At 32.8% G+C, this 24,503-nt stretch overlaps 3 protein-coding genes, 1 long non-coding RNA gene and 1 pseudogene across 4 annotated transcripts; 2 read left to right on the plus strand and 3 right to left on the minus strand.

Moving 5' to 3' along the window:
• Window positions 1-1,413: 1,413 nt before the first annotated feature.
• LOC145039273 (LOB domain-containing protein 23 pseudogene) lies at window positions 1,414-3,058 on the minus strand (annotated as a pseudogene).
• A 9,038-nt stretch (window positions 3,059-12,096) lies between these two features.
• On the plus strand, window positions 12,097-12,975 carry LOC145038295 (uncharacterized). Its single transcript, XR_013679296.1, has 2 exons — window positions 12,097-12,525; window positions 12,723-12,975. It is a non-coding gene; the product is annotated as an uncharacterized LOC145038295 (long non-coding RNA).
• Window positions 12,976-14,359: 1,384 nt separating this feature from the next.
• Window positions 14,360-16,496, plus strand: LOC145041208 (protein FEZ-like). Its single transcript, XM_078989186.1, has 4 exons — window positions 14,360-14,504; window positions 14,727-14,918; window positions 15,015-15,319; window positions 15,860-16,496. Exons 2-4 carry the CDS (start codon window positions 14,729-14,731, stop codon window positions 16,394-16,396), a joined length of 1,032 nt encoding a protein of 343 aa, XP_078845312.1. The 5' UTR covers window positions 14,360-14,504; window positions 14,727-14,728; the 3' UTR covers window positions 16,397-16,496.
• Window positions 16,497-17,334: 838 nt separating this feature from the next.
• On the minus strand, window positions 17,335-18,777 carry LOC145041209 (large ribosomal subunit protein eL34). Its single transcript, XM_078989187.1, has 4 exons — window positions 18,609-18,777; window positions 18,346-18,425; window positions 17,692-17,801; window positions 17,335-17,593 (listed from the first exon to the last, which is right to left on the minus strand). Exons 1-4 carry the CDS (start codon window positions 18,685-18,687, stop codon window positions 17,500-17,502), a joined length of 363 nt encoding a protein of 120 aa, XP_078845313.1. The 5' UTR covers window positions 18,688-18,777; the 3' UTR covers window positions 17,335-17,499.
• A 3,055-nt stretch (window positions 18,778-21,832) lies between these two features.
• LOC145041210 (uncharacterized) lies at window positions 21,833-23,924 on the minus strand. The gene is made up of 8 exons (XM_078989188.1): window positions 23,784-23,924; window positions 23,266-23,484; window positions 23,083-23,154; window positions 22,938-23,005; window positions 22,671-22,827; window positions 22,501-22,587; window positions 22,317-22,406; window positions 21,833-22,216 (listed from the first exon to the last, which is right to left on the minus strand). Exons 2-8 carry the CDS (start codon window positions 23,440-23,442, stop codon window positions 22,073-22,075), a joined length of 795 nt encoding a protein of 264 aa, XP_078845314.1. The 5' UTR covers window positions 23,443-23,484; window positions 23,784-23,924; the 3' UTR covers window positions 21,833-22,072.
• Window positions 23,925-24,503: the final 579 nt, after the last annotated feature.

Consider the following 24,503-nt stretch of genomic DNA (forward strand, 5'->3'; position numbering starts at 1 on the left):
TTAATTAGGTGGATCATTCTTGGGCTTCAAAGTTAATGAAGCAAGATACTCTCTCTAATCATACAAAGTAAATGAAGCAAGAACAGATTTAGATCTAAGCAGGGATAAAAGTAGAAACTTAATGACTATATTTAATCAATTAGAAGCCATAAGTTTTTCGTTATCATGTAATGTCCCCAAATGAATCTAAGAGGGGAGCAATACACAAGGTAACTAGGTTCTCAGGCTTCAAACATTGCAACTGTTAATCTCTCTACTACATATGCTTGAATGAAAAGTTATAGTACCTAATAATCTAATATGGTTAGATACTGGAAGTAAGCAATTGAAAACTCTAAATTTATGTGATTCCTAAAGACATATGTTCGAAGAAGATATTATAATTCTCCACAGAATTCAATAAATAATCTAACCCAAAAACAGTATACTATGCACAAGTAATGTATTATTACATTAAAATGAAAGGACGATAAACAAGCATACAGTGAAAAATGATGACGACAACCCGAAGAGCTTGTTGGAGAAAACTCCTTGAGACGTTTCTCTTCAGATCCAGATTCATAATATCTTCAACTTGCTATGAAGAAGGCAACCGGTAACTCTTAGAGCTTCAAACATCATGTAAAATCCATAGCTATTTGGGAAAACTGAAAATTCGCGCCAAAATCCAAATACACAGAAACGGAAATACGATGGAAGATCAAAAAACTGGATGCGGTAAAATCGGAAACGAAACAATAAGCAAAGATTAGGTCAAATTATGGGATTGATATTGAAAAGTAAAAGGAAATTGAGAGTTCTGTTCTCGGACTCAAAGTTAGGGTTTCAACAGCTCTAGAAGAAGAAGAGAATGATTCTTTGAACAGAAGGATCTCACTGTGGTGGGGTGGGACCCTTTACTTATCAAGTAATTAAAATACTAAAATTTGTGGTATTTAACAATATGATAAATTTATTATTATTATTATTATTATTATTATTATTATTATTATTATTATGTTTTGCTCTTTGCAAAAATGGTTCATGTTATTGCAAATTACAACCAACTTGGTAAGAAATTTACCTGTTTCATAATTTTGTCTAATTACTTTACATATAATTTATTACTTCATTTGTAACAGTTGAATTTGCTTCTTGAGATTTCCTAACTTGTATATTATAAAAAGTGTTAAAACGCAAGAAATATCAATGTATTTTTGTTGATTTCTTTACTATAGCATCTTACTTTCATTTGTTCATATTACAACATTGTTGTTTGAAAAATCTACTTAGTTATAGCAATGTTGATGATATAAAAAAAAAAAAAAAAAAAAAAAAAAAAAAAAAAAAACAATGATGTAATAAAAAAAATGAAAGTAGGATGCTTTAATGAAAGTGCAATGATATTTCAAAAGCTCAAAACTAAAACAATTTCTATGAAAACCAAGAACTAGAAGGATCATCATCAACACCATTTAGTTGAAATGCTACATAATTAGCCGAAACAAGTGCAATTTGGGCTCGAGTTTTTGCTAATTCACTTTGTGCGATATTTAATTCTTGTTGCAACCATGGTATTAATCCTGCACACCCATACACCGGATCCTGTACTCTACACTTAGCCTCGTAATACAACGTCTCCACTGCAATTGCGCGATCTTCCATAGCTAATTCCTAATTAAACGTCAAAACCATGTACAAAAAGTTAGATTTTTTTTTTTTTTTTGACAAATGACATTAAGAATTTAAGATATGAACAAGATTATGTTTAAGATTGTCACCTCGAGCATCTTCCCGATGTTGCTGGCGCCATAGATTCTATGAACACAAGTGAATCTTTGAGGGTTATTTGGAGGGAAATGTGGTGAGAAAATGCAATTTGAAGGACATCTTCGCCTAAAATACTTGCAAACAGCACAACGATTGGAACTCATATTTGATATCTTTGAACAAATCTAATTACAGATTTGGGTTTTCATCTTGGGATTTTGTAGTAAAACCATTGGATTCATAACGGCTATTTTTTTTTTTGTAAAAATCTTTTTGTAATAATTAGGGAAAGTTATAAATTGGTAAGAGACATTCATTTATTTCCATAATTTTGTTTCAAAACGGCTAAATTTACATTTGTAACGGCTGTAAATTTGAAATCTCAATTCATATTTCAAGAATTTATTTTACCTTGGTCATATTGAACACGGAGTCACCACCTAAAACAGATTCGATCATCAAAGATGAAGACTTTATGTTGAGAATACAGAAACGATTGAAGAACAGGATAGATTTCATGGGACTTTTGCTTATAATAATAATAATAACAATAACAATAATAATAATAATAATAATAATAATAATAATAATAATAATAATAATAATCAAAGTTAAGAACCACGTGAATCCCTCAATCACATAAGTTTGAAAAGTTCAATTATTATTCCTAGTCTTCTGGATACATACAGGTATGTAGTGGCGTATAGTCAGGATGTATTCATCTCTTTACTACGCATAAATATCCTGTATAACTTTTGTATTAATTAAGCAAGATATTCAATTCAAAATCTTCTTATATGGTATCCAAGTGCTGAAGAATTTTAGTAAATTACACGTATGGTCCCTATAGTTAAGGATAATTTACGTATTTGGTCTCTAACTTATTTTTTTAATTTTGAAGGTTCCTATTATTTGTTTTTGTTACGTGTTTGGTTCCGGTCTTACCTAAAAAAACTACTTAGCCTTTTGTTTTTTAATTTATTTAAATAAACACACCCTCAATCTCACTCCATCACCTCATCTTACCTTACTTTATCTATTCAATTTTTTTTCTATTTTGATAATAGTCTTTTTAGGTAAAACATGGACTAAACACATAACAAAAACAAATAGCAGGGATCAAACACGTAACAAAAATAAACAATAAGATCTTTCCGAATTAAAAAAATAAGTTGGGGACAAGCGCAAATTACCCCAAACCATAGGGATCATTCGTGTAATTTACTCTTTTTTTTCTCGATTCTTACCTCTTGATGGCTTTTTCCGGCGCTGCTCTCCTGGCACATGCAACTTCCACATCCGGTGCCATCACTTTTCAATTTCCTCCGATCAACATTAAGCTTGATCAAGACAATTACTGCTTATGGTGATGAATGCCCAACTCCAAACTTATATCCCTGGGATCCCTCTCGATGATTGACTGCATTGATCTTAAGAGGTTGTGATAATTGGGAATTTCTTGTCACCAATCGTCACTAGAGATTAGCATCAACCAATAATAATGATATAACTTTACATGTTGAAGGAAAATATGATCAATTAAATGATAATAATATGGTAAAAAATGAATGACCAAAAAGTTATATCACCTTTAATAATGGTCAGTGTATTTGAAAGTACGCAACAAGGTGATCTCGATGATATAATCATTGTAAAAATCTGACTCCAGTTGGAGGAGTTATGATTTTATAAAAGATAAAACCATCGCGTTAATAACACTATTAACGTGGAAATAGCATAAAGAAATCGGTTGAGTTTCGGCCAACATCACAAAAACGAAAATCATAGTAACCTGAGAGATAAGGACTTTAAAAGGAAAAATATCAAAAATGGAGTTCGTATGAAGGAGATACGATTTTTAGAAGAATATAAAATATAGGTTAAAAATGAAAGTCAAAATTTGGAAACACAACCTTAAGGAAAGTTGTAGTACTAGTAGAGAGCTACACAAATATACAAAGACGGTAAAAAACAAGATTCATATAAGGAAGATATGAATTTTTATAAAAGATTTAGAGGTGCACGCCAAGTGCGAGTCATGACCATCGCGCACGTCTGACACCCAGATTCATCGAGATTAGGGAGACGTGGACCATCAGAAGCGTGACACATGACAAACTCTAGAAGGAGCCACGAAGCAAGTACATGTCGCACATGAAATGCGCCGTGCACACAACCACTATAAATAGAGGTGCTCACTTTCTGATTTTCTCATCCCAAACACTCTCTCTATACCTCTCAAGCTGTTTTGGAACTCCTCTCAATGACGCGAAGCTTCGAATGCAATGACTTTGATGCTTCGAAATACGCTACTAGAGTCAGTTCACGAACCCAATTTCACTATTTTAAATGTTTTACCGTGGGGGGGGGGGGGGGGATACATACTTATCAAATGGTTTTATCAAAAAATATTTATATTTATAAATATCAAATCATTTTATAAAGCTTAAAGCCTTATGATAATGTAGCTATAAATATTATGTCTAAGAGTTATGATATCCGATAGTCTACGAAAAGATAATAGCTAGATGTTATAATGGCCAAATCCCTAGAATAACGTAATACCTATAAGTTATGTTGGTCAAATATAAGGATATACACCGTACCTAATTTTTATTCAACCCAAATATCCTATTTTCAAATAATCATAATTAAGGAAGGTTCATTTGAGATTAAATAAAGTAGAGATCTTGAGATTCAATCTCAGCCACATATTTCTCATTTGTCGCTCTAATGTTCCAGCGTATCGGCGGCAGTAGCGTATGCCTAATCATATATGATTATACATATATGTTTGTTCATAAACTGAGTAAATCATAAATGATTATAACAGTTGGTGGTAGAAGAGGTGGTAGTGACAGAGGTGGCGATGGTATAAGTGACAGAGGTGACAGTGGTGGGGTCAACTGGTGTCAGGGTGGTGGTAGTGGTGGTGGCGGTGGCGGTGGTGGGGATGGTGGCAGAGGAGAAAGGAACAAGCGGTGCTATATAATCCTTTATGATCATAACAGGTATGTCGCGCCGGTACGCCTAAGAGTTAGAGCTGCAGATGTGAAATATATGGTTGAGGTTGAATCTTAATATCTCTGTTTTGTTTTTAATATCAACGGAACTTATCTCTCTCAAAATAACTATGAGATCACAAAATAATTATAAGATCAAAAGGTTATAATTTATCAAATATAAGTTAAAAGATTTATATTGTGATAGTTATAGGAAAGATAAAAGATAATTACCTAAGGTTAATGCGTTAGTGAGCCGTTAACATTCATCCAATAGCCTTAATTAAATTTGGCTTTCTTGATACATATAATCGTTAATCTTACGAAAGATAGAAAGATATGTATAGATCTATACGGTGGTTGACACCCCCATCTGTGATTGATAGTTAGCTATAATCCTGACATGATGACTTTCTTATTATTCACTATTCGATGTCCAATGAAGCGTTTTGGCGGGGCAATTATTAGTCAAACAACGTCGATTATGGGGGCTCATGGTAATACATTACAAACACCTTAGAGATCTAACTATCATTAGGAACACCTTAGAAATAATAGATAAAATACGTTAGGATTAGATAAATATCCTAAAAGATAATAAGATAGGATGATTAGATATCTTAAAAGATAATAATATAGGATCATTAGATATACTAAAAGATAATAAAATAGGTTTTGGATTAGGCGTCTAAGTCCATAACTATATTTGGTATGTACTTGACCCAATATTAGCATGGTCCTTTTGGGTTACCTTCACCATAACAACTTGACTGGATGAATTATGGAGAAAAATGTTAATTACGATTTATTAATATATTATAGGAATAATATATTAAAAGAGAAATCATATTATTTAATTAATATTGGTCAAGAATTAATTTAGAATTAATTTTGTGGTCAAAATAGATTAATTAAATTAAGAGGACTAGTATTGTAATTATATGATAATTGCAAAGTTGGGCTTGTGGATCCCTAAAGAAGGGATGGAGGAATTCTATGGGGAAGCCCACATGGAAATCATCTATAGGGGCCTTCTGGAAGGATCCTGTGGACTGCTTAAGGCCTAAGCAGTCTGATTAGGGTTTGGACTAAAACCCTAACAACTCAGCTATATAAGTAACCCTTGGGACTCCTATTTTCGGCACTTGAACCCTAAGGAGAGTACCAACCGAATTTTTGTGATCTCTAGCCTCTCTCTAATATTCCTCCATTGCTCTTGGTTTTTGTGATCTATTAGAGGCATCACATTTGAGGTGCTAAGTTCTCAAATGTTAAAGATCAAGCAAGCTACAATTGAAAGGTAACACTGTAACTATGTATTAGATGTAGATTTTAAAATTGTTATGCTAGCACAGGGTTCATAGCTTTGGATATTTTATTGTATGTATAAGTAGAGAAAAACCTAGATCCAAAGCTTAGGGTTGCATGTGCACCATAAGAATGATGTTATGCTCATAACCCAAATTAGATATCCAAATATATAATAAGATATGATCATTAGACATCCTAAAAGATAATAAGATAGGATAATGAATATCCTACAAAGATAGTAAATTAGGATTAATAAAATATCCTAAAAAGATAATAAGATAGGATTAACAGAATGTCCCAAAAAAAACAATAATAAAGGGGTGATATAATAAAACATAAGAAGCTAGAAAATTAAGAATCATAAAGATTTCTAAAAAGTTTTCAAAAGAGTTTATTATACCAACATATCCTAGTTCTCTTCTATCTTCAAAAGGCAAACCATTTCATGATCCAATGCTATTCCGAAAAATTGTGGGTTCTCTTCATTATGCTACCATAACATGCCCCGATATTGCATATGTTGTTAATCGTGTATGTCAATTCATGCACTCTCCCACCATTTAACATTGGCAAGCTACAAAACTCATTCTTTAGTACTTAAAAGGCACCTTGCATCACTCTCCATTTTTCACCAACTAAAGCCGAATCTCTTCTTGCCTACTTGGATGTCGTCTGGATTTCAAGCCAAGAGTATAGTTGATCTCAATATAGGTATGCAATATTTCATGGTTCAAATCTTATTAGTTGGAAATCCTAAAAACAAGGAGTTGTAGCGCGCTCAAGTATCGATGCAGAATATAAGTCATTAGTGTACACAAAAGCTAAGTTACTGTGGCTAAAACAGTTGATTGCATAACTTCAGGCTGCTATTCACAAAAGCTAGGATGTATTCACTTCTTTACTGTGTATAAATACCCTATACAACTTTTGTCTTAATTAAGAAAGATATTCAATTCAACATCACAATTATCTCTTATAAAAGTTAATATAATAAATAAGAACAATAATCATAATAATAGTTATTATACAAATATGCTTACTTTTTTTTTTATCTTTATTACTTGATAATCATTTAAATGGCTAACAAAAGCTTGAGGATTATTTATTTCGAAAAAAATATAACTTACTATAAAAAAACTTAAAAAAATTTAGCTGCGAATATATGAATGCGTTCAAATTCATCAATAAACTCAAAGACTCCAAATTTAAGTTATGGTGAACATAAATATTTTTGAGAAGATAAATAAAGACAAGTTGTAGTTAAAATGACTAAGGTAAATGCTTTTCCAAAGTAGAAATATGATCAAATCGCATTGAAACCAATTTTTCTAAACTTGAAGTAGAAAACAAAATAACATTTAGTACTAAAATCATAAAAGGTAATCAATCTTTTTCAAATGTTTACAAAACGATAACACGAGGTAACAGATAACTTTTTGCTAGAGAAATTGAATATTCTTTTATGTTTTGTTCCTATTCATCTTCCTACTTACAAGATTAATACAAGTGTCAAAATTAAGAAAGAATATTAGAAGATACTTAATGGGTTCCACGTGTTATAATCTTATATGAGCTTAGTAAGATGAGTGGAAAAAAATGTAGGAGTATATTAAATTTCTCATATAGAAATAGTCTCTTTTTGTAAATAAAAAGGCTATGTGGGCTTGTTGAGTTATCTTAAACTATGTTGTATCGATCCGGATTTAAGTTATGTTAATGTTTAATAAAACACCATTTGCATCCTTTATATATTTATTTATGACATAATCCACACACAACAACTGCAAGAAAACTGAATCGCCAAAGAAAAGGCTACTAGTTCCTAAGCATCCAAGAAATCAATCTCTACTTCTACATTATCATAATGTCATCAAGTTCTAATATTTTCAACCCCAATTTTCAATCCCATTCCCACCATTATATTCGTTGTGATTGTAGTTTTTCTTCAAGGAAAAAGGACATCTTGCATGAAGCTTTTTAGTGTGTCCAAATACGTTGTCTTAAAGAAGGCTAAAATATGTTTTTTTTAGTGTTTTAACCAAGAACATGCTATTATTCAATGGTATAAATTCTTTCTCTTTCAGACATATAGAAAGTTAAGAAATACCAAAATACAAAAATGCAAAAATGGTCCATATGGTTTGTCATTTTTTATGGATATGGTCCAAACCTTTTGAAAATTGGATTTTTGGTCCTTACTGAGAGGTTTGTGTGCGGACCAGGTCCACGGAGTTAACCACCGTTTGTTTTTGGTTGTTAAACCCCTCACATACATTGCACACGAGGGCATAAATGTCTTTTTACTCGAGAGGAAACAGATGAACCAAATTCATCGATGGAAGCTCCAGTGGTGGTTGATATCAAGAGGGGAGGGAAGGGCATCGATCTCTGGCGACCAATGTGGGGTTCAAAGTTACTTTAGTAGAGTAAACCTTAGGGTTCAAAGTTAGGAAGCATTTATGGTATATATAGTTACTTTCATCTTACACATAGATATGAAGTATTTTATATAAATTACGTGTTATGTGTGCATATTATTTGAATACTTGTTGTCTATGCTGGATGAATGATTTTATACATGTTTTAAAAGATTTAAACGGTATATTTATTTTATATCTACAAATATGTTGCGGATGAAACATGGGTAGATGAAATAGTTGGTGTGTGATGAAATAAAATGATGAGAGATAGGTGATGATAGAAAGGTGGTGATAATTAGGTAAATAGATGATAATGAATATGTGATGTAGGATGAAAGGAGATACCATAACCTTAACCAGAATGTGGCGATGTAGTCATCTACCAGAGTATAGATGGCGACCACAGACTATTCTAGACAACCCAGTGGAAACACAAGCAGGCCCATAACCTGTAGGTGATGAATTACGAGTTCAGACAATGTTCTAACTACGTATTCATGTGATGATACTCTAACCCCTTACTATGAATTACGAGTTCAGACGATGTTGTAACTACATATTCATGAGATGTCACAAATTTCGCATGCCAAACCAATGGTAATAATTCACATCAGTGAGAATGGTTCTTTTTTTTGTAAAACCAAAATCAGATTGAAAATTTTGATTTTTTATTTTGGAAAATGTCAAACCATTGGTTTTTTACTCCGGTTTTGATTTTTTGTTTTTTTTAAATATATTTTCAGGGTTTTGTTTTTGTTTTGTTTTTTTTTTCATAGATTTCTTCATCAACATAAGGGTAAAATGTGAACAGTTTCAATAGTTCAATGGCAAATAGATAACGAAAAAAAGTTTAGTGACTAAATGTGATAAAAGTCGAAAGTTCCTTACCCTTTCAAGTCATTACCCCTAGCATTTTAACCACAATTTCAATTTCATATAACATTAACCAATTAAATTAACATTTTAATTATACAACTTTAATTTCATATAAACCTAAACAAACAAACAACATACATATACCAAACAAACAACACAATCATACACATACCAAACAAACAACATAATTCTATAATCATAGGAGGATTAATTTCAATTTCAATTTCATATAAACTTATACATATATACAATTTCAATTTCAATAAAAATTATAAAAAAATACTAACCTTTTTCATTTTTCTTGTTGTGATAGCGGGAATCTGATTATCAAAATTGATAATGATCCTTCAATGGTGGCTGGTGGTCACCCGAAGAACACAAAATCAGAAAGAAAAAAAAAACCACCAGATCACTTACTTACCTACTGTGGCTATGAAGGAGAAGCTAGAAAGAGGTTGGATTCATCGGTGGGAGACTGAGAGTGGTGGAAGACGGTGGTGAAGCAAAACCTCTTCACCACCAGTGGACAGCTATAACACCAAAAAAATTCCAAATTGAGGGTAAAAATCTTTACAACACAACAATAAAAAACAAATTATGAGTAGAAAACATGTTACCTGGAGCAAATCGTCGGTTGTGGAAGGCAGATTACAATTTTCGTTAAAGAGAAGAGAGAGAGAGAGTTGTGTCTGTGCGAATGAACGGACTGACTGTGTCTTTCTTAAGGTAAACCCCTATGCCGACGACTTGTCGTCGGGATAGGGTCCACACAAACGATGTCGTTTCAATTACACTAAAACAAAAAAAAAATTGAAACCCTGTGCAGACGATTTGTCGTCGGAATAGATGTTTCACGCGGATCACCACATGGCTTGCCGACGACATATCATCGGCATAGCTTAGATAAAACGACAGCGTACTAGATTTCAGAAACATGTATTTAAAAAAAATATAAAATCTATTTTTCGATACCTATCCCGACGACAAGTCATCGGTATAGAATTTCAATATACCGCGAAAAATTTTGTCGTTCCCTCTAGACCTATAGCGACAACTTGTCGTCGGCACAGATGTCCTGATCAAAGAAATTTAGTCAAAGTTTGCAAAGGGTGTGCAGACTAGGGATGAGCGTAGGCGGGTACCCGCCTCATTTGGCGAGAACCAAAACCGGAACCGGAACCGGCGGTTCCTAGAAAGTTAGAACCGGAACCGGAACCGGTCTAGGCAGTTCTTCAATTTTTGGAACCAGTCCCGGAACCGGCGGTTCCGGTTCCGGGAGCGGGTAACCCGGTTACATCAACTTTATTAAAAAATTTCAATAAAACTATAATTTATTTCGGTCGGAATCGAATAAATTCGGAACAAAAACAGACAAAATCGGACCAATATTTTCTAAATCGGTCAAAATAGCGCACACATATATTCATACTAGATACTAATATATATATATATATATATATATATATATATATATATATATATATATATATACCGGTTCCGGCGGATACCCAGCGGGTAGCGGTTCCTAAAAAATGAGAACCGGAACCGGAACCACTTAAGGCGGTTCCGTAACTTTAGGAACCGGAACCGGAACCGCTTAAGGCGGTTCCAGTTTCGGAACCGGCAGTTCCAAGGCGGTTCCGGTTCCGAAAGCAGGTACCCGGTTCCGATGCTCATCCCTAGTGCAGACGACATGTTGTCGACATAGATTGACTTTTAGCGACGACAACCGTCTTCGGCATAGGTGTCGTCGGCATAGATTCATATTTTTGTAATGGTTGTACTTTGATTAATATCATGCAATTGTTGTGATATTGTAAATGACGTCCTCCACCACCGAACGTTTCCGCTGTTCCGGTTTAGGGGTGTGACACGGGGGGTCTCGTCGGTCTTGGTGGTGTTCTGTGACAGCGAAGGAGGCTGAGGGTGAGTTGAGAGGGTTATGGCGGGTTTCATCCAGTTGTTTCTTCTCTTTCTTTTCTGATCACAATAATGGAAGGAAGATGGTGGTGGAGTTGTGGGAGACGACTGGTGGTGTTGGGGTTGCTGTGTGGCCGGGAAGGAAAGGGGGATTCCATGAAGCTCCTTCTTGTTTTGTTGTAGGTATACACAAGAACGAGAACCAATTTGTTATTAGTTGGGAATGAAGATGCAAACAAACACAAAGAATCAATCAATCAATTTTTACTATAAGGGTTTAATTGTTGTTGGTTGTTTAGATTGTTAATTTTATCATTGTTAGTTTGTGGTTGAGTGTTGTTGTTTTGATTGAGTGTTGTATTGGGTTGAAGAAAATTTCCATGTAATTTGTTCAATTGTGATGTGCAAGATTATTTATGCCCATCGTTTCCGCTCGAGTAAAAAGACATTTATGCCCTCGTGTGCAATGCACATGAGAGGTTTAATAGCCAAAAACAAACGGTGGTTAACTTCAGGGACCTATTCCACACACAAACCTCTCAATAAGAACCAAAAATCCAATTTTCAAAAGGCTTGGGCCATATCCACAAAAATGACAAACCACAGTGACCGTTTTTGCATTTTTGTCACTTAAGAAAGCACTATTGCAATATGAGATTATAGTTTTGAAGAAGAAATGAAGTCTAAGTTAAATAATATATAGTAGCCTACACCCCTTAGGCCTTGTTTGGTAGCCTCTTAATTGGAAAATTAAGAGGGCGTCTCTTAATTTTTAAGATTCAGACTGTTTGGTAACATCTGAATTTATCACTCTTAATTTGTAAAACGCCTCTTAACTTTTCAGATCTTGGGATGCGTTTGAAATAAAAAAAAAAAAGGGACACGCATTCCACATTTGCCCTGGTACACCTCCTTTCCTCTTCTCTTTCATTAACAAATGTCGAACTTCTGCAACCCCTCATCGCACACAGCATCGTCGTACGCCCCCTTCTCTCGCTAACTCCCTCTCTGATCCGCAACTCCCTCTCCGAATATTTTCCCTAACATTAACGTTCCTTCAATTGATTCCATCCTCCGCTAGTGTCATCGCTACCTCCGTCCGCTAGTGGCGGCTCCATCCAAATCATGAATCTCCCTATCCCATATCATTCTTCTCCAGCAACAATTACGAAATTGTGGATTTTTCCATCGTCTTCCCATAGTGAAGTGGGGCTTCAGTTCGATTTCCCATCTCCAAATCATATCAGGTATATTCTGCTTGGTCTCATGTATCTGCTTAATTCTGATTTGATGATTTTTGCTTCAGTTCGGTTTTCAATTAGTAAGATGAATCCTTCGATATTTGGTTCAAATTGTAATTTGTATGAAGTTTATATGAAGTCTATTTATTTTTGTTGTTAATAAGGTTGTATGAAGTTCTTATAGAAGGTGAATGGATTTGTAGGTGAAAGGTGCTGAATCTTCTTCTGTCGACTGGGGTGGTGCTATTTACCCAACTTGAAGCTCATCTTCACAGGGAAATAACAACGGCTAGAAATGGCACAAAGATCCCTGATTGATCTGCCTTCACAGGGAAACAACAACAAATGTTTTATTTGAAACGACCAAATGCAGATGCAATCTTGGTTTATGTTCATTGTTTCGTGTTTATGTGGGTATTGATGATTTACAAATAGTGGTTGCTATTTTTATTATTATATCTTTGTTTACATCTAAAAAAAGTTATTGATTCAATTGTTGGTTCAATTATTTTATAAAACAAAAATGTTGAATTCAACAAAAAATAGTATACAAGGTAAAATGGTTATTTTTATCATTCAGCACAACAATTCAGATGTTTCAACCAAACAACATGTTAAAATTCAGATCTTAAAAATCCAGATCCTTTTAGAAATTAAGATCTCTTAAAAATTCAGATCTTAAAAATTCAGATCCTACCAAACAGCCACTTAGTTTAAAAGGTATAGGAGGACAGGAGGTAGAGCTAATTAAATAAAAAGTTAAAATTATAAGGTATAATGGAAAGAGAAAAAAACGGTTAAAAACTTAAAAATTTTGTTGACATGTACAATATCTTACACTAAAAATACACAAAAGGGAATCTTAAAAAGCCTATTTGACCATCAAAGTATTCAAACTCTGACAAGTCAATGGAATAGAAACTTTGAAGGAATGGAATAGAAACAATATATGTTTAATTCGAATATTATATCATGTTTAAATAAATTAAATCATTAATTCATTAATCATCTTTAAAAATGGACTTTTCTATGCATAGTTGATATATTTTGGGTTTTAACTCAACAGTTTCGTAAATCAAATATTACAATATAAGTTCAGTTATTTGGGTTTTAATTCGACTATTATCGATCCAGTTTTTTAAATCATTACATTATAAACGAATAATAATAATTGTCTAATTACAATAATTACTTAAAAAATATATTCAGTTTTTATATGATTCTATTTGCAAAATTTAGTCAATTCTTTGTACTTATAAGTGTTTGTATTATTTGTACGTAATTTATCAAGCATGCAGTTTATATTTTTTTTCATATTTTTAAATATATAAACACGAACTTAGTAAATAATATAAAATCAGTCAGTTGTAATATTATATGTTTGAGAATTGACAATCATGAAAGTATGTAAAACCCATACTTCCACCTAACCGTTCACGCATAGATGTATGAATTTTTCTTTGTCTTTATCATGATTAAAAAATTATAATTAAAAGGTTGCTCTTACACATAAAACTATTGCAAATAATTTTTATAATCCAAGTTTTTTGTTATAAATATTACATAAGATGTAAGGATAAAAAGGTGATCTAGTCTATTTTTATTCATTCTAGAAAAATAAACATAACTTATATACACTACAATTAAACATGTATATTAATTTGCATGTGAGCATTTGAGGTTCCTTCTTTTGTATTTCTAATTCGAAGTACAACCCCAAAATAGGTTGCATTGACAGGAGAGAAATACGAGTCGTATCTAAATCTTCCAAAAATAAATAAATAAATAGAGTTGTTTTCTTGACCAAAAGTCTCTTATTATTTTCTTGATATGTGCATCTTTAAATAGCGTTAATATTATTAACAACCTGAAAAAACGGCTCATACTTCGGTGGAAAAACCCTACTCAAGAAGCATTTACTGGAACCTCAAATTTAGTGATCATCACTTCCGCTGTTCTTTAAAAAAAGCAAAAAGAACTAGCAGGTTAATTTTCCATTAAACTGGTCTTGTTTTTCATCGTTGTTTTTAGTTTTAGGGTTAAAAGAAAAACAAGATTCGCTCTTTTCTTGGATTTGATCGTCTTCTTCTTCTTCTTCATCATTATTTTCTTCTTTTAGGGTTTTTAAAGCAAAAAAACTTAGTCTTGTTTATTGTGTTCTTAGTTTTCTGTAGAAGAAAGTGAGTGTTTAGGGTTTGAATATATAGGAATGATAATGGAGGAGAAACGTGATGATGATCAGAAGACGGAGGAGATGATGTTGCCGGGGTTTAGGTTTCATCCAACCGACGAGGAACTTGTAGGGTTTTACTTAAAGAGGAAGATTCAAGAAAAGCCAATCCCCCTTCAACTCATTAAACCATTAGATATCTATAAACATGATCCATGGGATCTTCCCAGTGAGCTTTCATCCATATTCATTCTTATTTTAGCTTCGTTTTAATCCATGAAATTAACCATTGTTTTTAACGATTAAGTTGGAATGTTTTAACTAGAGTTGGCAATGACCGGAGAGAAAGAATGGTATTTCTATTGCCGGAGAGACCGGAAATACAGAAACAGTGCCCGGCCAAACCGTGTGACGAGCGGCGGATTCTGGAAAGCCACCGGAACTGACCGGCCGATCTACTCCTCCGATGGTTCAAGGTGTGCGGGGTTAAAGAAATCTCTTGTGTTTTACAAAGGAAGAGCTGCTAAAGGATTCAAAACCGATTGGATGATGCATGAGTTCCGGCTGCCTTCCGCCGCCGATCACACCACTCCGACCAACCGGTTTCTTGAAAAACCCATTCCTCCTAATGTACGTCTTCCTTTTAATATTGACAATAAAATGAAGAGATATTCACAAAAATGATGCATTTAGTTGTAATCATCAGTTTTGGTAAAATATCTTTTTATCCGAGTATTTTTTTCTGACAAAAATGTATATTATGGATTTTGGATAAAAAAATATTACAAAATTTTTAATAGCATGTCCGAAATTCAATAAAAAATTCCGGAATTTCAAGAACGTGTTTTATTTTTATATTGAAATTTATAAAAAATCTAAAGAAATATACCAAATGAGAACTAGATAGAAAACAATGTTTCAAATGTGACATTTAATTAAAAATGGATGATATTAGAATATACGATCAGAAAGTTAAAGAACAATTATAAATTTAAAAAAAAATGGTTGTTTTTTACTAAAATCTATCAAAAAAATTAATACATCGGTACACAAGTGTTAGATTTGGGGAAATGTTTGAAAGTGATTGGTATTTAAAAGATATTTAAAAAAAAAATCTTTTTGGAAGCAAAAGTCAAAGACTTACGACTTATTGTTTGTATTAATTTGCAGGAATTATGGGCAATTTGTAGAATATTCAAGAAAGCAAGTTCAAATGGACAAAGACCTTTCTCTCATTCATGGGTATCTCCAGTATTACCAAAAGACCCTTCCTTGTTTTCCCACTTCCAACAAATGGACCACAAACCTTTTAAGATTGACCCAATACCCCCTACACTTACTACCAACAAAAACAATGCCCCTCCAACTTTCATACCAAGTGATCAAGACACCAAAAACCCCTGTTCAATCCTTGAACCTAACTATAATACCACCATTAACGCATCTTCTTTGCTTTTCAACATGCCTCCCTCTATTTTTGGAGATTTTAGTAAACAAGGTTTAGATTACGACACGAATGGATACAAACAAGGTTTTAGTGATGATTGTTTCTTGTATACTGACCTACCTACAGAAATACAAGAAAAGACTCCATATGGTGATCATAATCAAGAACATATAGTTGACATGATGTTTAAAAGTTCTGGCGATGTGTACTTTGAAGATCAATGGGATTTTACTAACCCTAACAACTTTATATATGACTAAATGTTTGTTGATTCTTTCATAGGTTTGACATTAAGTAGAAGTGATACTTTATCCACTTTTCTTCTTTGGGTTCTCTTAATTTTAGGTTTTAAATTTTGAAGATCGATATGTTCACTCTAGTTTTTTTTTTTTAACAATACATTCACTCTAGTACACACAAGATGGCATGTTTGCATCATCTTCAAAACTATGATCAAATGATTATCGTGTTGTAAGTCAACTCCTACAAGCTTTTAACCTTGAGATGATCTCATTCAAAAAAAAAAAAAAAAAGGATAACTCAAATAATCAAATTGCCATCCCATTTTAATTTGATGGGTGTGCATCGTTTGTACATGATAATATAATTCAAGAACTTATTTCATTACATAATTACACATAATTCAATCACATCATAATCGTTCCAATTTCATCTGGTGGGAAATTGTCTCTTTGGTTTTTCAAAATTGCAAAAATAAATGGTACAAAAAACATTATTTTTACACAAAAAATCGATTTTGACACCATTTTTTTTTTTTATCATTAAAATTCCATTAATTCTTGCTATTAAAACCGCCATAAAATGACCATTTGACCCCTACTATCACCCTCACACTTAGAACAACTCAATGCTATCATAGAGGCAAAAAATTATACTATTGGTAAGAGCAAGTCAAATATCCATATAAATTCATCATCTAAAATAATACAAGGAAACTAAAGACCACAATAATGTGGAAGATCTTAGATACCACTTTGACCCAATAAAGGCTAATGTTTTACTTTTCAGATTATACTAATGATCAAAACTAGTTTCATTCAATCACTAACAGAAATCGTCGATTTTTGATACTAGATTCTTTGGCGTTTTTTAGCATATAATGGTGAAAAGCATGACTATTATGGTTTTGTTTTCTGATTATAGTTGCTTTGAAAGCACTAATGATGGATGCAAGTAATATCTAAAACATGGAATTTCAAAGTAAAATCAACAAAAACAGAATATCCAAACCAGAATGGAAATCAAAAAACAATTAAAACAGAAATAAGAAAAATCTAAAAAAGTAATCAAAGCAAGCATAGATCCGATTACAGATTCACCCAAAATTACTCTCTCTCTCTCTCTAGCTCTTGCCAGCAGTCTTTTCTTTTGCCTTTTGGATCTTCAACACCTTCTTCACAATCTTTTGTTCTTCAACCAAAAAAGCCCTAATTATCCTAAAATCACAAAACAATAACACACTTTGAGCAACTACAAAACAACATTTAACATTGAATAATTATTTTTTTATAAAACTAAAATAAAAAAGGCGTACCTTTCTCTTACAGCACCTGCAGAAAGCACACCACCATAAGCACGATTAACAGTTCTTCTGTTCCTGGATAATCTTGATCTCTTGTACTCAGTAGGTCTCAAGTGAGGAATCTGTATCAAAATCACACATCTTTAATCACTACAACAAATTAAATATATCAAAACTTTACAGATTTGATTGATCAGTTGAGTCATAATTTGAAAAGATTAATGTCTACAGTCTTCTTTGCTATGACTAATAAATCAACTATCAAAAGAAAATCTTCCTTCTGACCATAGTATTTAACTTAACGATCCGCTATTATATTATTTCTTCATCTTCTCATATCTATTTAACCCACTCATGTTTATACCACAAGATGTTCATAATCAAAGGCCTAAATTCTGCAACTAAGATCAATGTACTTAAGTATAGCTACATGTATCAAATGGATAAGTCCCCTGATTTATCTTTCGCTTTGAAGAAGTATTCATATTGGACAGATTACAGTGACAGAATATAACCAGAATGTTACGCGTTAGAAACAGAATAGTTTGATTATATGAAAATCTAATGAACCTTGATATAATATGGAACAAGTGCTACCAAAAGTGTAACCTAAAAAACTGAAAGAACTACTCATAGGCCACATTAAACAAGAACAAACTTGCTTACTCCTTGGATTCTCTTTCCAGTAACAGGGCACTTAGGTCCACTTGCCCTCTTCTTGGTAGTCTGATATACTAGCTTACCACCTGTGAAAAAAACGAAACAATCATATAAAATTTCAATCGCATACGAACAAACAACGCGCAAATGTAACATCGCTTGAAGAAATTCACAAACAAATCAAACAATTTACAAACATCGCAAGTCATAAACCCCGATTGATGAAATAACAAAAATGGTAGTAGATTGAGATGAATAACGAAAATTACCAGGGGTTTTAACAACCCGATGTTGATTCGACTTGGTGGCATAGCTGTGCCGTTTACGGTATGTGAGTCGTTGAACCATTTTCCGGTCGGCGGCGCTCTACTCTTCTCTGCTTTTCGAGGGGAGGCTGGAGGAGAAGCGATGTGTGGGAACGATAAGATGTATATGAATTGTGAAGGATGCCCTAGGCTTTAGGCTTTTAAATTAAATGGGCCTCAATTCCTTAACAATTTCGGCCCAACCTCCTTTGCGTTGTATATCAAATTCTAAATTATGCTAAATATTAACATCTTTTCTATTAAATTATTCATAATTCATTCTTTTCTTTCCAAAGTGACTATTTACATGTTGAAATAATTTGATTAAATCCGCATAAAATGTTGTATTTATAAATATCTTGCATATTCGTTTATTAGTATAGTTATTAAAAATGTGTATCTTGTGAACAAATGAACAATGATAATTATACTAAGACAAATTTATATATCCTGAAAAATTGTATCTTGCAGATATTTTGTTTTTCTATATCTTGCAAATATTTTGTTTTTCTATTATATAACTAGTTTATATAGGTCTGGCAATCGTGCCGTGTTCGGATTGGCGTGTCGCGGGTTGACGGATTGACGGATCAAAATATGCCAACCCAAACACGATCCATTTAACTATACAGGTCACAGGTTGGCGGGTCACGGGTTGGCGGGTTTGGAACATAAACCCATATATAACCCACCAACCCATTTATTTATACGGGTTCACAAGTTGGCGGGTTCATGGGTCAGATTTGGGTTCGTGGGTCCAAATTTTAGATATTTTAGTCTTAAACATCCAAATGAAAATTAAAAACATTCATATAAACATGTTACAGACTTAGCCTTATAGGTTACGACTTATGACCTTTGACCATCCACCACGAGTAATAATGTCAAAACAATCAAATGGTCTATGAATAAATTGTATATATTATATAATACTTATTAAATATTAATAGTTGATACATAAATACATTTAAAAATATAATTTTTTTTTATTAAGAATATAAACGGGTTGGCGGGTCAACCCGTTTATTTTTTGAGAAACCCATATATGACTCGTTTAATAAACGGGTTGACGGGTTAGCAGGTTGGCGGGTTGAAAAACTCAACCCAAACCCATTTATTTCGTATCATGTCGCGGATCGTGTCGCGTGTCGTGTCGAGAATTGTCAGCCCTAAGTTTATACTTTATAGATCATGTGATCAAGACAAATCATGCTTCATTTGATCAAATTAGAACGGTGTTAAAGATTGCCGTTTAATATATTTCATGAAGAATGTAGAACATTCTGAGTGAGTGATGATAAATGATACGAGTGTTTGTTGGAGTTGGTTCTTAATTTATAGCATCGGATGGTATTTTCATCAATTTTTATTCACGGCCGATTAAAGTGGAGATTGCTTAAAACGGTTTTATAAAATATTAATGCATTTTATAAACATGTTTTCAAAGTGACTTGGTAAATAAATATTTCTAGAAGATTTTACATCTTGGCTCCATGTGAATTAATTTTGATCAATGAACATCAAAGGGGGGTTTTATGATTACACCTTGGTTTACTTTTTTTATATAAGTATTTTTAATGTTTTAAAACTCAGGTCGATTTTGTTGGTGGAACCGGTGAAGATACCAAGTCAACTAGGAACAAGTTTTTGCATATTTGCGATCCAAGCATGTTTATCACCAAAAAAAAAAAAAAAAAAAAAAAAAAAAAAAAAAAAAAAAAAAACTTGTTGAGCTGATGACCCGTAATCGGTTAAAAACCCCAATTGACCTAAAATTTAAAATAAAGAAAGTGTTTATTTTAAATTGAATCCTAGATTCTACATTCTCACAAGCTCCTCCTTTCAATCCTTCGAAAATTGAATGACTTCACAAGATTGAATAGTTTGTCCCTACAATCTGTATCCGCTTGAGTATAGACAGAGGTTCGAAAGTTACCGTTTTCTGTCGAAAATTCCACGGCTTTACACGATTGAACAAATTCTAGATTTTTCTTGAAAATACCACAAGTTCGTTTATTATGGAAATTTATGACTTATAACTTTCTTATTATCATGTTCTAATTACAAAGTAATTTAATAGAAAATCTACAGAAAAGTCTTAAACTTTTGGGAAAAGTTTCAATAAAGTCCAAAAAAAAAAAAAAATAACAGAAAAGCTCCAATTTATCTAACATTTTGTCCAAATTAACAAAAAATATATATATTTGAACACCAAATGACAAATTTTAACAGAAAAGCCCAAAAGTTTAGGATTTTTCTGTAGATTTTCCTAATTTAGTTGGTATATATAAAATCCATAAATATTGTGAACCCTGCCGAACCATCTAACCCATGACTAGGTCGCCTGGTCAACTAAAAAACATGATTTTAAAACATTTAATATTACCATGTGGTATTATGGTTGGCTTAGTTAGTTTTAAGGGGTTGTTTGGTAGGATCTAAATTTTTAAGATGTGTAAATTTATAACAAAGTGAATTTTTAAGATCTGAATTTTAACATGTTATTTGGTTGAAACTTCTAAATTTTTGTGCTGAATATTAAAAATTTACATTTTACCCTTCTTTGTCATTTCTTTCGATTACAACATTGTACTTCCAAGCTTTCCTTATTAAGACGTCATATTTTAAAAACTATAACAAATTTTTAGCATTTTGATCGGGTAGAAATAGGAAGTACAATGCTATAATGATAAAAAAAATTGACAATTTTACATTTTAACTATTTTTCAACACCATCAATTTCACCAAAATAGCATTAAAACTCATAAAAGCAGCACCAATATTAAGCAAAACAACATCAAATCTAACAAATATGTTCCATTGTTTCTCTCGAACTAGTACATCTCTGTTCTGATCTACTACATCTCTTTTGACAACATCTTTTGCATTCACAATTCTTCTTCTTGTTGGCTTCTCATCTACACCTCCTACTTCACTTCTTCTGTTCATGAATATGTGAAATAAAGCCCAATTTCCCACCTGAATCCATAACCACTGTTGAAACAAACCGGCCAAATCACAAAGAAACGAATTAGTTTAATGCGTAGTTTATTCCTAAAACTATTCCTTTTTCGCTTCTTTAATGGATTTTAATGGGGTTCTCTTTTACCATGAATATTAAAACACTATGAAATGACTATTTTGAGCAAGTGAATTCCCAAAGGGAAAAAATAATAAGAAAAGAATCATTTATAAGACACATTCAGGATGTGAAAGATTTAGATGTCTAAAAAGTTGATGACAAAACAATTCTATACACATACAGAAACAATACCCTTTGAAATACAGAAACGACTCAAAAAAACAGAAAGAAAAAAAAAAAAAAAAGAGTAGTAAAACAAACTGTTACAACAATGTGTTATTTGGAGTAGTATATTTCTTCCCCCCGAATTCCTTAAGTGGCTTTTTGGTGATAATTAAATTAATGATCAAACAATGTCCTCCTGTGGAGCCACAGCGGGAGTGGCAGCGGCTGCTGGTGGTGGCGCTGAGGCAATTGCAAAGTGTAGGCCCCGCCTTTGTCCTGCTTGCCATACAAAAGCAAACTGTGATGCCGACAATGCTGCAGCCTCCTGCAAAATCACCATTTCAACAATTTAGCCCCTCAACTTTTCTTTTTATCCATTTTGCCACACAAACTATCCTGAAATTAATATAATTTTTTTATTTAACCTGTCTCTGCCTTCTACGATGCAAGATGCTAATGGCCCAGGCCATGATGTAGCACGGCAGAAGAAATCCAGCAACCCGAAGCGTGAAAAGCTGCATTTTTTTTTCAAATTAAAAATTAAAAAAAAAAAAAAATGATTTTATTTTTATTTATAGTAAAATTAATTAATAAGACTAGTTTACTTACAGTCAAGAAAGTAGCTGCATCTTCATCTCCATCCCCTTCAGATTCCGGCACTGTGAATGCATGCCTTAGTAGCAGAAGAGCCATCAACTTCAAAAAATTAAAATAATAAAAAAAAAAGTGATTTTGTTTTTTTTTTTTAAATAAGAAAATAAAATTAGAAAAAAAGTTACAATTAGAACAGCTGAACGACAAAATGCAGCTCCACTGGCATTTGATGCGTTATAATCTTCATATTCAGCTTCAAGATATTGGCGTTCAGCTTCAGCAATTGCAAGGAGACGTGGGTCATTTAAGTCCATAGGTGTCCCTGATATTTGCCATCCTCCTCTATTCATTATTAATTAATTAATTAATAAACCATTAAACTCAATCTTTTTTTTTTATATATATATAAATTAATCTTATGGTATTTAAATAATACTTTAATTAAATTCTACCCGATATCTATAGTAGTCTCTTCCAAACGAGGGCACGGAGGTGGAGCTGTATACCCGGGTTGGTAAGCCTGTAATTGTATATCAAATCATCATCATAAACCCTAAAAAGCAATTTGATTTTTTCTTGTTAATCTGGACTACTTACTTTATTGCATATTTCACATGTGATGTCACCCTTTTCATTGCACCAATGTTGAACGCATTTCCTGTGAGCATACTGCATAAACAATTAAACTATCAAACTCAAACATAATCGATATGAAAAAAAAAAAATAGATGAAGAGAAATGGATTTCGATTGATTGATTGATGGATTGAGGATGGATTACCTTAAGACTGCCATTGCAAGCACATGGTGTCTCTAAGGTATCAACTGAATCTTCTTCTTGGCAAATACGACACTCTGCTGTTGTTAAAAGAGGCGCTTCTTCATCATCAACGGCCCCATTTTCATCCGCTGCACGACCACCATCTCCGGCGTCGGTGCAAGATGAGGGGCCTGCCATCTCCTCGCTCCTTTTTTATGTTATCTTTTCTCCGCCCACAGGCTGAACCAATCATCGATTCAACTCATTATATAACAAAACAAAAAATATTCTCATATTCGTTATTGTTCATCGTGTCGGCAATAAAACCTTTTACATCCAATCAAAATCATAATGTAAATTGCAATTTCCCTGAAATCAGAACATAAAACCCCAAAACCCATGGGAATAAATGCTGATTTTGACCACGATCGTTGTTTACAAAACCCTAGAAGCTGGATTGAAGGATTGCATCGAATAACAACAAAAAAAAATGGAATTGGGAAGAGACAGAAGATACGAATGATTGATTGATTGATTACCTGAGAATGAAGAAGGAAAATGTGAGAGGATGGCAGAGATTGAGAAGCGTATGAAGAATTTGCGGGGTTTGTTTCTTTCTGAATCTTTCTGTCTCTCTCAAATTAACACTGATGTCCAATTTGCTGAAAACCGCGTTGTTTTGTAGCAAATGGTGAAAGAGAATTTATATGGATGGATAGAAATAAAGACATGATTTTTTTCATTTTTGAAAGGTTCCTACATTAACGCATTTTGGAGACGTTAGGGATTTGTTTTGTCTTCAACGGCTGGAACTTTTATGAGGGGTGACTTTGAGTTTACCCCATAAATGACAACAATAAAATAACATTTTCTTTTAAAAATAATTTAGACTGGCTTACAAGTTTTACCAAAATCAGTAAACTATAGTTTTGGTCCTTTCCTTTCGGTTGACATGAATCTCGCTTAGTCGTGGTTAGTAACCTACATTATTTTGATAAAACTGAATTGTCTAATTGGACAATTTTGTTTGGGTATTTGGATTTTGGAATTGGTTTTTAGTAAACCGAATTATTATTTTGGATTTCGGATTGGTTTTGGTTTCTAAAATAAAAACCGAATAGTTCAAAAGAACCGAATTGCAATTTATAATTTTCTTTTTTTAAAATATATCTTTAATAATTTATAAATTTACTAAATTATTCTTTTAGTATATGAAAAAATTTCATCTATTATAATACTTTAATATGTACTTTTTATAA

This window comes from Lactuca saligna, chromosome 4 (genome assembly GCF_052625555.1).
Source record: "Lactuca saligna cultivar CGN05327 chromosome 4, ASM5262555v1, whole genome shotgun sequence".
NCBI lineage: Eukaryota > Viridiplantae > Streptophyta > Magnoliopsida > Asterales > Asteraceae > Lactuca > Lactuca saligna.